General features: G+C 46.6%; 1 protein-coding gene across 5 annotated transcripts in view; it reads left to right on the top strand.

Moving 5' to 3' along the window:
* The window catches only part of ELAPOR1 (endosome-lysosome associated apoptosis and autophagy regulator 1), a 92323-nt gene that overhangs the window by 75462 nt on the left and 4507 nt on the right, over window positions 1–12354 (top strand). For all 5 annotated transcript variants that reach the window (XM_063624432.1, XM_063624433.1, XM_063624434.1 and 2 more), the window contains 10 exons: window positions 1564–1669; window positions 1921–2058; window positions 2815–3078; window positions 4623–4796; window positions 7680–7860; window positions 8181–8277; window positions 8775–8876; window positions 10062–10188; window positions 10268–10446; window positions 10962–11127. In XM_063624432.1, coding sequence (XP_063480502.1) covers window positions 1564–1669; window positions 1921–2058; window positions 2815–3078; window positions 4623–4796; window positions 7680–7860; window positions 8181–8277; window positions 8775–8876; window positions 10062–10188; window positions 10268–10446; window positions 10962–11127 — 1534 coding nt within the window. The remainder of the gene's footprint in view (window positions 1–1563; window positions 1670–1920; window positions 2059–2814; window positions 3079–4622; window positions 4797–7679; window positions 7861–8180; window positions 8278–8774; window positions 8877–10061; window positions 10189–10267; window positions 10447–10961; window positions 11128–12354) is intronic.

Below are 12354 nucleotides of genomic sequence, written 5' to 3' on the forward strand. Positions count from 1 at the left end.
ATTTCAAATGTCAGTTGAGAACAGAGGGCACAGTTGGACCAAGGTAACCCAATGCTAACACGTTTTTCAAGTTGCTGTCCATGTTGATTTACCGACTGCTCTCTCATCCCATATAGCTTCTCCCATCCATTAGTCACATGCTATTCAAATTCTTCCTCCTCACAGAATCACTTAAGATTAGAAAAAAAATAAAAATAAAAAATAATGGGGTCAGAAATGTCCATAGACAGTTCATCTTTATTTGGGGCAAGAAGATTGGGAAGGATTATTCTTATTATATTTGTCCCCATATCCTAGGAAGACCTAGGGCAACAAGAAATTTCCTTCCCACTAAACAAACAAACAAACACACACACACACACATACCTCCTGGCAGTGTGGTGTGGTGGAAGGAACACTGGACTGGAAGACAGGGCACTTGTGCTTTGCCGCTTACTGGCTGTGCGACCTTGGGAAAAGTCACTTCACCTGTTCAGGCTTCGGGCCTCTCATCCATAAAAATAGTGTGTGATTTAGGACTAACTGAGGTTGAGACGGCTTTTCCAGCCCACTGGTTAACACAACTGCATAGAGATAAGCTGAGAACTGGAGGTCCTCAGAATTCAGGCAAATGGCTAAAGCCAAAAGGAAAGCCGTGAATGAATTTCCAAGGCCAAAGTGAACTCTTCCGCCCATATGTGCTCTAAAGATAAGAAGCAGCCACTGAACATGCTTCCCTAGTGCCAATCTGACACCTTCATTTCCTTCTTCGAGGTCCCTGCTTCCCATCCCTGGGATGGTGCTCAGTTTGCCTTCCCTTAACACACATTACTCAGAGCTAGTCAGATGAAGCCTGTGTTTGCAAGGCGAGCAAACTTTTTAGGCTTTTTTTGGAATAACATTTAAAAAGTACTTTCCAATTTGCAAATCTGATCGTCATGGTAAACTGTTGCCTCATCCCCACTACCACCCCAGCCTGCTTGGGCATGGCTCTCTCTTTCCCAAAAGTAGAACCAAACGGAGGACTTTGCTGGATCACAAATTCTGCTCCTTTAACCCCGGCAAAGCTCCCCAGTGCTGGAGAGAGAGCTGCTGAGTAAATGTCCACAATTTACAGTCTTATGATAGCAGTGCTTCTCAAACTTAAATGTGCACATGAATCGCCTGGGAATCGTATTAACATGCAGATTCTGATTCACTGGGCCTGGGAGGAGCCTGAGGTTCTGCAGTTCTAATAAACTCTGGGAGATGGCCATGCTGCTGGTCTGTGGACCATATTCTGCTAGTGAGGTGATACAGCATTTTATAAAGGACCGCCACATCTGTCATGCCTTCAGGTCTCCCTGCAATGATGGGAGGTAGGTGAGAAAGATATTTCATCACCTCCATTTTACAGATGAGGAAACTGTGGTTTGGCTAGGTCAAGGTCACATAGCTAGGAGGGCAGAATTGGATTTAGTCCACACACTTTCCATCATACTCAGAACCTAACCCTGTCCCCCAGCAGACCCTCTGCTGTTGTCTGGGCTCTTCAATAAGCACTGCCTGGCCTTTAGAACTGACTTTTAATTTCTGCCCCTACAGACCTCCACAGTCGGTGATGGCAGACACAGAGAATAAAGAGGTGGCCAGAATCACATTTGTCTTTGAGACCCTCTGTTCTGTGAACTGTGAGCTCTACTTCATGGTGGTACGTTTTCCTTTCTTTGCCGCTAGAGGGCCTCCAGGGGAGGGTTAGCCCCATCTGCCCCATTGGTGTGTCCACATGACTGACACCCCCCTTGTAGTGATTCCACAGAGGAAAGGCCCAGACTGACCAGCAGGGACTTCACAGTTTAACAAGGGTCTCACCAACCATGATGGCACCTGGATGGCAGCCACATGGGCACCCACTTCCCCTCTGGCCATCGCACCGGCTTCACTTGTCTGTCCTGGGTTCAGGGTGTGAATTCTAGGACCAACACTCCCGTGGAGACGTGGAAAGGTTCCAAAGGCAAACAGTCCTATACCTACATCATTGAGGAGAACACTACCACGAGCTTCACCTGGGCCTTCCAGAGGACCACTTTTCACGAGGCAGTAAGTTCCTCCCCTTCCTCAGATCCCCAGCTCCCAGGAGAGACCCTCTGAACCCAGGAGGATTCCTAGCATTAGCTTAAGTATGAGTCTGAAGTTCAGAATCCGAGGGTTAGAAGGATCTTAGGGAGTCAAGCAGAAAACTGTCTAACCCAGCCCTCTGAGGACCACCTAGTCTTGTCCAGCTGACTTCCTGGAAAGATGACACCGTAAGAAATAAGTTGGCCCTCCTTGTAGTCCCTGCCCTGATACATGTGGTACCAGACTTCTTGTTGTTTTTAACAATAACAACTCTGGTTTTATTTTCTTAACTCAAAGGAATACAGGCTCATTGCAGAAGACTCAGAAAATAAAAATAGACAAAAGTAAGAAATAAAATCAGCCATAATCCTACTACTCAGAGATAAACCAGTTAACATCTGGACCATCTCCTATACACTGTTTGTTTCTGTACAAATACATTTTTTTCTCTTTTATAAGGAAAAGACTTGCTTTTTTCATAAAACAGTATATATTATGTATTTTCCCAATAGCACTTAATATTTTTATATGTCCTATAAATGGTTCAGTCTCATTTTAAAATGACATCATACGCACATGAAGAGCTCCTGGTAAGTGAGTAAAAAGAGTCAGATGCTTCTAAGATTCTTCTTGAGTATCACAGGATAGAAGATTAAGTACCTTGCTCTTTCTAGAGGCCTCAATTGTTGCTGCTGTCTCAGGCCTCTCCCCTCTCCCCTCTTGTTTCCTTGTCTCCAGAGCAGGAAGTACACCAATGACGTTGCCAAGATCTACTCCATCAATGTCACCAATGTTATGAATGGCGTGGCCTCCTACTGCCGTCCCTGTGCCCTAGAAGCCTCTGATGTGGGCTCCTCCTGCACCTCTTGTCCTGCTGGTTACTATATTGACCGAGATTCAGGAACCTGCCACTCCTGCCCCACTAACACAATTCTGAAAGCCCACCAGCCTTATGGTGTCCAGGCCTGTGTGCCCTGTGGTCCAGGGACCAAGAACAACAAGGTACCTGCAGTCTGGCATGTATCCTAAACCTGACCCTCTGCTTGGATGACCTCAGAAGATGCTGAGTCCTAAGTGGGGTTCTTGAGAGGCTGATACCCAAGTGCTCCCCCTAGCATACTCCTAGGTTGGAGTCCTGGAGGACACCCATCCAGGCTGTGACTGTGGAGGGTTAGCAGGGCTTGATTTCCGGGGTCCAGGACTCAGTCACGGACAAGTCTCCTCTTTAGTTGGCAGGTAAGAGAGGCTGGTGACTGTCTGGTCCAGAGGGTTATTTGGCATTTGTGCAGAGACCTAGAGGGAAGGAACAGTGGGGTGCAGCCTGTGGCTTATATTCAGCCTCGTTCAATCCAGCCTGTTATTATGGAAATCTGCCCCTTCTTTGGAAAGATAGAAACCCAACCATTGCTGGGACATATGATAACTGGCATTGCTGTCTTCTATCCCAGTGGTTTCTCAGCTTTACAAGTATAAGGATCCCTTTCCTAAGTGGGAAAAAGCTGGGTGCAGTGGCTCACATCTGTAATCCCAACACTTTAGGGGGCTGAGGTGGGAAGATCACTTGAGCCCCGGGGTTCAAGGTTGTAATAAGCTGTGATTGTGCCACTGCACTCCAGCCCGGGTGACAGAGCAAGACCCTGTCTCTAATTAAAAAAATAAACAAAATAAAGGCATATTAAAAGACTAATAAATAAATAAAGTGGATAAGCAGTGTTGTTGCCCCCATGTACTTTCTGCATCTGAGAAGTACTATGACTAAAAGCTTTTAGATATTAATTGATGCTTTTAAATGAATTTGCATTTTACTGATCACAACTACACGCACATACATCAGTAAAGCACTATCAGTATGTACTCTGCAAACGTTGCCTAGTTCATCTGTGCAATAAGTGCAGCGATTCTACAGACTCCTGGCAACCTCTTTCGGATACCCTGGACTTTTGCCACAACCTTCCTTCCCTGCAGCTCCCTCTGCTGCTATGGGAGGGAATGACAGTTGTGTGTGGCTGCCGCTGAATGGTGACCCTAAAACAGAGCAATGAACGGGTTTATGGGAAGAAAAGCCCCTTTCAGAGTTCAGTTTCCTACAGAGCATCTGAGAAACAGGAAGCAGAGTTCAGTGAGTTTTACACTGTGACGGGGTGAGCAGGGAGCAAGAAAAGTTTCTCTTCTTCCATCTCAGATACCCTTTTCTGGTTAGTGCCTCATTGTCTTCTGCTGAAAAGTAAAAAGGGTCCTCTTGTGTCTTGAGAGGCTTCTATAATATAGGCACAGGGTTAGAAGGCTATAGAATTTGACCAAAGTCCCTTCTGAACAATAACAGATTTGGGTTTGTCCATCATATATGTGCTAATAATTGAATGGCAAATGTACATAAATCCCACCAGTGCCTGTTTCACTTCTTTTACTAGCCACCCCTAATCCTTTCTTCCTCCTCTTGACCCCATTTGGGCGGGACCAGACTGGGGAGAAAACTGCTACTCTTGGCTGCAGGCCCTCAAGGCCCTTCCTGACCAGCTGGCCCCACCCGTCCCTCTCCCCCTCAGATCCACTCTCTGTGCTACAATGATTGCACCTTCTCACGCAACACTCCGACCAGGACTTTCAGCTACAACTTTTCCGCTTTGGCAAACACTGTCACTCTTGCTGGAGGGCCAAGCTTCACTTCCAAAGGGCTGAAATACTTCCATCACTTTACCCTAAGTCTCTGTGGAAACCAGGTAAGGTATACCAGTTAACAGGGTGAAAATTGAATGGGGGAGGCCCATGGGTCAGAGGCCAGAGACAGACACAGGAGAAAACCAGAAATCCTTCAGGCAGCAGGGGGTTGAGGAGCTTCAAAAGTTTTTAAATATTATTCTCCCTGAGGACTTTTTTCCCTAAAATTAAATAATCAGGATTATAAACACTTAAGAAAATAAAGATATGTAAAATAATGTGTTCTTGCCGGATGCTGGGTGCGGTGGCTCACACCTGTAATCCCAGCGCTTTGGGAGGCCAAGGCGGGCGGATAACCTGAGGTGGGGAGTTCGAGACCAGCCTGACCAATATGGAGAAACCCCGTCTCTACTAAAAATACAAAAAAATTAGCCAGGTGTGGTGGCGCATCCTGTAATCCCACCTACTCGGGAGGCTGAGGCAGGAGAATCGCTTGAACCTGAGAGGTGGAGGTTGCAGTGAGCTGAGACTGCGCCATTGCACTCCAGCTTGGGCAAAAAGGTGAAACTTCCTCTCAAAAAAATAATAAAAAATAAATAAAATAAAATAAGGTGTTCTTTTACTCTTACCTGACCTTTATTTCCTCAGAATGAGTCTATTTAAAAATATGCAGGAGGAAGGCCGGGCGCGGTGGCTCACGCCTGTAATCCCAGCACTTTGGGAAGCCGAGGTGGGTGGATCATGAGATCAGGAGATCGAGACCATCCTGGCTAACACGATGAAACCCCGTCTCTACTAAAAATACAAAAAAATTAGCCGGGCGTGGTGGCGGGCACCTGTAGTCCCAGATACTCGGAAGGCTGAGGCAGGGCAATGGCATAAACCTGGGAGGCGGAGCTTGCAGTGAGCAGAGATCATGCCACTACACTCCAGCCTGGGGGACAGAGTGAGACTCCGTCTCAAAAAACAAACAAACAAACAACAACAACAACAACAACAAAAAACAAAAAAAAAACCCAGAAATATGCAGGAGGAAAGGTTTTTTTTCCCTTCCTTGAAAAAGCAGTCTTCAGCAATCACTGCATTTGTCACTTGTTTTCTAGAGCCTGGATAAAATCAACTGTTTCTAGTTTATCCACACGTCCCTTTGCTGACAGTACGAAAGAAAGTAACATGAAATGCTTTATAAGGAAAGATTGTCACCATCAGCTATTTCATGCTGCTGCTAATATTTCAGATCCAAACTTCAAAGGCAGAAATGCAAAGGTTAATCCCACCACTGCACTTGACTAAATTGCAAACAAGCCACAATTAGCAGTTGGAAAGTTCATTTCAAATGTTACAAAAGAGGCTGGCATGGTGGCTCACGCCTGTAATCCCAGCAATTTGGAGGCCAAGGCAGGCAGATCACCTGAGGTCTGGAGTTCGAGACCAGCCTGGCCAACATGGTGAAACCCTGTTTCTACTAAAAATATAAAAATTAGCCGGGCATGGTGGCACACATCTGTAATCCCAGCTACTCGGGAGGCTGAGGCAGGAGAATTACTTGAACCCAGGGGGCGGAGGTTGCAGTGAGCCAAGATCGTGCCACTGCACTCCAGCCTGGACAACACAGCAAGACTCCATCTAAAAAAAAAGTTACAATATGAAGAGCATCTTGAGCATCTAATCTTTGACTCTGTTCGTGGTAAGGCCTTTACATCACAGAGCTCTGACCCATCTTCTGCAGCATGCAAAGAAGTCGATGGGTGTTTATATAGAGAATGTGTCAAGAAATAAACTAATCTATGAAAGATTAGAGATAGGTGTCTCTATCTTGTTTTCAGAAGTCTTCGAAGAAGTTAAAATGAAGCCTCAGAAGTAACAGGTCATGATCACTTAGGAAATAAGATTGATTAAAGCAGGCTTCATGTAGCAAAAGTATCATTCAGTGAATTATGGAGAGCAATGAAGGTGGGGAATTTGGGGAAATGGTGTATTTTTTTATCTACTCCTTTCCTGTTTAGAAATGCTTATGGTGTACTGCCACACTATAGATCCTTAGTTCAAAGACAAAAGAACTCTTTATTTTATTGTAATGTAAAGGTTTCCTTCAGTTTTCAAGCTCATCTACTTCCTACAATCTAGAAAAAAAAAAAAAAAGGCTGAGACACCAGATTTAGCACTTTTCTTTTTTTTGAGGTGGAGTCTCACTCTTTCGCCAGGCTAGAGTGCAGTGGCATGATCTCTGCTCACTGCAACCTCCGCCTCCCGGGTTCAAGCGATTCTCCTGCCTCAGCCTCCCTAGTAGCTGGGACTACAGGCATGCGCCACCACGTCCAGCTAATTTTTGTGTTTTTAGTAAAGACAGGGTTTCACCATGTTGGCCAGGATGGTCTCAATCTCTTGACCTCATGATCCACCTGCTTCGGCCTTCCAAAGTGCTTGGATTACAGGTGTGAGTCACTGCACCCTGCCAGCACCATTTATAATAAAATTTATAACATTGAAAATGTTGACTGGGCACAGTGGCTCACCCCTGGAATCCCAACACTCTGGGAGATTGAGGCAGGAGGATTGCTTGAGCCCAGGAATTCAAGACCAGCCTGGACAACACAGAGAGACCCTATCTCTAAAAAAAAAAAAAAAAATTAGCCTATGGTTCCAGCCACTTAGGAGGCTGAGGCAGGAGGATCACTTGAGCCCAGGAGGTCAAGGCTTTAGTGAGCTATGATTGCACCATTGCACTCCAGCCTGGGCAATAGATCAAGACTGTCTCAAAAAGACAAAACAAAACAAAAAAATCAAATCTGTCTCGTCATTAGATCTGGGATGAATCATTCCCCTAAAACATACCATTGAAACGCTGAAAATTTAGATGTAAAAAAGCCTTCCCTATTCTCTTCTGGGAATTCCTCTGTGACCACTCACTTCTTCCCACTTTTTCCTCCCCACTCCCCCACCAGGGTAGGAAAATGTCTGTGTGCACCGACAATGTCACTGACCTCCGGATTCCTGAGGGTGAGTCAGGGTTCTCCAAATCTATCACAGCCTACGTCTGCCAGGCAGTCATCATCCCCCCAGAGGTGACAGGCTACAAGGCCGGGGTTTCCTCACAGCCTGTCAGCCTTGCTGATCGACTTATTGGTGAGTAACTCCGCTGCCTCAGCCTTGTTTGAGAGTGTGTGTATGTGTGTGTGTGTATGTGTAAGAGAGTGTGAGGTTACCAGGCTGGGAGGTAAAAGGCCCCACATGAGGGGCCCAACTTCTTGACCTGTGTTTTCTATTCCACTCTGTGTGCAAAGTGCTCCCAGGGACTCTGACAAACCCTTGTTTCACCCTTTCATAAGCCACTCAGGGATGTGATGAGATGAAGTGAGGTTGGATGTTGACAGGTATTGGAAGAATTGAAGTGGTTGCCAGCTAATGCTACTAGTGAGAACTAATTAGGAGCTCTAATTTGGCAGGGGTGACAACAGATATGACTCTGGATGGAATCACCTCCCCAGCTGAACTTTTCCACCCGGAGTCCTTGGGAATACCGGACGTGATCTTCTTTTATAGGTGAAGATGAGAGGCTAGGCTAATGCAAGTGAAACCTAGGACTCCTCCATAATTTCTGCTGCATCCCTCCCTCTCTAGCCACCTACTGCTTATCAAGCCAGAACATGTCTGAGGTCTAGCAGATCTGCCCAGTCATGATAGCTAAAGGCTGGGAGTTCCTGATCCCAGCTTCTTGGATATTACTGGAGCAGATCTGCCCTAGAGGCAAGGAGAAATATTGGATGATCTGCAGTGGACTTCCCTTCCAGCCTAAGCAGCCTCCAGTGTATGCTAGCCATGACTTTCCTAAACCAGGGCATATCCCCCTTGACTACATATTGTTGATCCCCACCCTTTCCACGTATAAACCAAGGCCTGTGCACTCCCTGTGTGCCAGGCTAAAGCCCAAGTCCTGACTTCCCCAGCAAGGGAACTGCTCCATGCAGATTTCACTTGGTGGCTGTCCAATAACATAGCTGAGTGACTCATTCCCTCATGGGGGCTGGCTTTCTCTGCAGGTCCAATGATGTGACCCAGTCCTGCAGTTCTGGGAGATCAACCACCATCCGTGTCAGGTGCAGTCCACAGAAAACTGTCCCTGGAAGTTTGCTGCTGCCAGGGTAAGCTCTGCAAAGGGATGTAACAAAGGCCAAAATCTCCCTTCTTTGAAGTCATTCCATCCTGAGATCCAGAGATTACTGAAAAAGGGCAAAAAAGAAAAGAGTTTGAGATCCATTAATGGGCTCTTAGGGGCACAGTCATGGCCCTAGACCCTCAATCTTCATATGGCAAGAATGGGGTAGAAGGAAGAGTGAAAGCTATTCTCATATTCCTGGTCCATTATGGTGGCAGCTGCATAGCATAGTAACCAACAACTCGGCTAAGAGCCAGATTGAATCATCTCCTCCACTAACTAGCTATGTTATCATGGATACATTTCTTACCTTCTTTAGGCCTCTTTTTTCCTTATCTGTAAAAATGGGCATAATGCTAAATTCCCTCAGCGGATTGTTTTGAGGATTAAATGAGACAAGGAGACTTTAGGACGTTTCATGATCTTTGGCTATTATGAGGATTAGTAAAGGTTTAGGGATCCTAGGAACCTCTCTGCAATGAAAATACCCAGTTCTGAGGTTAATAGCTGAGTGAACTCAATCAAAAATTTCTAAATGAATATGACCACAGGACACCCCTCCCCTCCCCGCATAACAGCAACTAACATCTTGACGGGCACTAGCGTCTTGAGGAAGACATTTTGGATATGCTGCGCCTAAACAACTGACTGGGGAGATGGGGAGGAAAGCAGGGTGTCTTGACCCAGTAGTGGTGTCTGAGTGTCAAATCCCTGTTCTTGCCATTGTAAACATCACAATAAAGTACATAACAGGTATCCATACCGGAAGTTCATTCCTGAACCCCACCTCAACTCCAATCACACCCCCAGGAAGCTGCATCAAAGTGGCTATTGCAAAATGTCACAAGTCTGTGGGGAGGACAGGAACCTCAAAGGGGTTGATGAGACAGCCATGCTGGAGCTCAGACACCTTACAATAGCTCTCATAAGATGTCAGCAAAAACATAAACGGGCAGAGTGTGGGGAGCCCACTGGAGGCCAGGAAGGCCTCTTATCAGTGAAATCAGAGATGAAAACCTGTGTTAAGGACTAGTTGGAAGGATCCTGGTAGGGCTAATGGTTTGGACAGGGAGAGGGTATATCAGGCAAGCTATGAGACAACAGGCTTCCAACCAGATCTTCCCCACCCCTCCAGCGAGTGAGAGCTCAGGTCTCTTTTCTGCTTTGCTAGAACGTGCTCGGATGGGACCTGTGATGGCTGCAACTTCCACTTCCTGTGGGAGAGTGTGGCTGCTTGCCCGCTCTGCTCAGTGGCTGACTACCACGCTATCGTCAGCAGCTGCGTGGCTGGGATCCAGGTGGGTTTCCCTCTGATCGGGCACTCCCACAAGAGAAGGGAATGGGAGATCTGAGTTCCTTGTTTTTCTCCCCCAACAGAAGACTACTTACGTGTGGCGAGAACCCAAGCTATGCTCTGGTGGCATTTCTCTGCCTGAGCAGAGAGTCACCATCTGCAAAACCATAGATTTCTGGCTGAAAGTGGGCATCTCTGCAGGCACCTGTACTGCCATCCTGCTCACCGTCTTGACCTGCTACTTTTGGAAAAAGAATCAAAAGTACATGATGCGGTATTGGAGTGTGGGGGACAGGGTTGGATTATTGATCAGGGAGAATATCTGAAAGTATAAATTAATGGGGTTTTTCTCTGGAGTTGGCTACAGACTCTGTGACCCTGGCCAGAGACTGTGAGGCACTTATCCAGTGCATGGTTTGGTTATCCTGACTCCTGAACAGGGATGGTACAACGTGGCAGTCTATAAGTGGATGTTAAATTCTCAAAAGCAAAGAGTATCCTTAATTTGATTATTAACAGTACAGAGAATGACATTATGATTTCAATATTTCTATTAAATTTAGAGATCATAGAAACAGACAGCCTTAAGGAACAAAGATCACTGAGCTGGGAACCAAGATTCCTTCTAGTCCCCCAGCCCTGACACCATTTTACCATGCTTCAGTCTCCTTACCCATGGCATGGGAATAGGACCTGTTCGTAGCCTAACCTCTCTACCTCTTTCCCTCTTATTCCCACATTTTGGGATCTTGTCTTTCCCATCCTCTTGTTTTATAGACTAGAGTACAAGTACTCCAAGCTGGTGATGAATGCTACTCTCAAGGACTGTGACCTGCCAGCAGCTGACAGCTGCGCCATCATGGAAGGCGAGGATGTAGAGGACGACCTCATCTTTACCAGCAAGAAGTCACTCTTTGGGAAGATCAAATCATTTACCTACAAGGTAGGGGGCCTGGCCAGCACACTGAGGTCAGCCTGGAGGGCTGGAGGAGACACTGCTCCTCAGACACTGAATGGTCCTGTACCGTTCAGGGATGGGCACCCTGCTCCCCACACCCGATACAATTCCATTTCCCCACTCTGAAAATCTTGCCTTCTCCTTCTGTGTTTCTACACCAATATTCTTTCCCCCGGGGCCCAAGGCTGCTCTTGATCAGGCTCCTTCTCTCTCAACATGCACTCCAGTTAGTGAACTGTTTGGGCCTTTTCACTTCCAGAAGGAGTACTGAACCATCCATGTTGTAAGAATCATCCCCTACCCCCTTTTTTATTTTCACTGAAAAGGGGAAAAGGTGATCTCTGGGATCAACTTCTGATAGAAGTCAGGCTCTCCTTTGACCAGTGAGGGGTGCTGTCTTCCAGGTGTCTGGGTCCAGTCCTTTGGGAGCTGAATCATAGTTCAGTCTCAGCTGTTCCCCACTGAGCATTTCTGAGCTGGGAGGGCTGGCTTTGTGTGGGTGGGTGAGTATGAAGCTTGTAAATGCAGTACAGACAATACTGTCACTGGGTGTGGGGCCAGCAGACAGCATCCAAGCAGGTCCTCTAGGGCTATAGTCCTCTGCAGCCCAACTCTGCCAGTGCCCATACCTGACTACTGCTCTGAACCAGTTCATCCCAATAGGAGTGGGTTGGGAGGGCGGAAAGAGGGAGGAGGGTATTGGGAGGTGGTTAAGAAAGGACCATGCTTGGGTGTTTAGATTGCTGAGTCTTGTTTCCTTTGTGCTGACCTGCTAGGGAGACTCCTTTGGCCTCCTTAGACTGCGATTTCTTTTTTTTTAAACGAATGGGAGAACAGTTCACCCTGGGACTCTTGAGTCTATCTGGGACTGCTAGAATTCAGCAAAGGTGCAAAGCAGGGGATTTTTAAGATTTTTGGCTCATGCCTGTAATCCCAGCACTTTGGGAGGCCCAGGCTGAAGGATCTCTTGAGGCTCGGAGTTCGAGATCAGCCTAGACAACATAGCAAGACCCCATCTCTACAAAATAAAAAACAATTAGCTGGGTGTGGTGGAGCATGCCTGTAGTTTCAGCTACTTGGGAGGCTGAGGTGGGAGAATCACTTGAGCCCAGGAGTTGGAGGCTGCAGTGAACTATGATTGTGCCACTGCACTCTAGCCTGGGCAACAGAGTGAGACCCTGTCTCTAAAAAACATGTATTTATTTATTTATT

Source organism: Symphalangus syndactylus, chromosome 12 (genome assembly GCF_028878055.3).
Source record: "Symphalangus syndactylus isolate Jambi chromosome 12, NHGRI_mSymSyn1-v2.1_pri, whole genome shotgun sequence".
NCBI lineage: Eukaryota > Metazoa > Chordata > Mammalia > Primates > Hylobatidae > Symphalangus > Symphalangus syndactylus.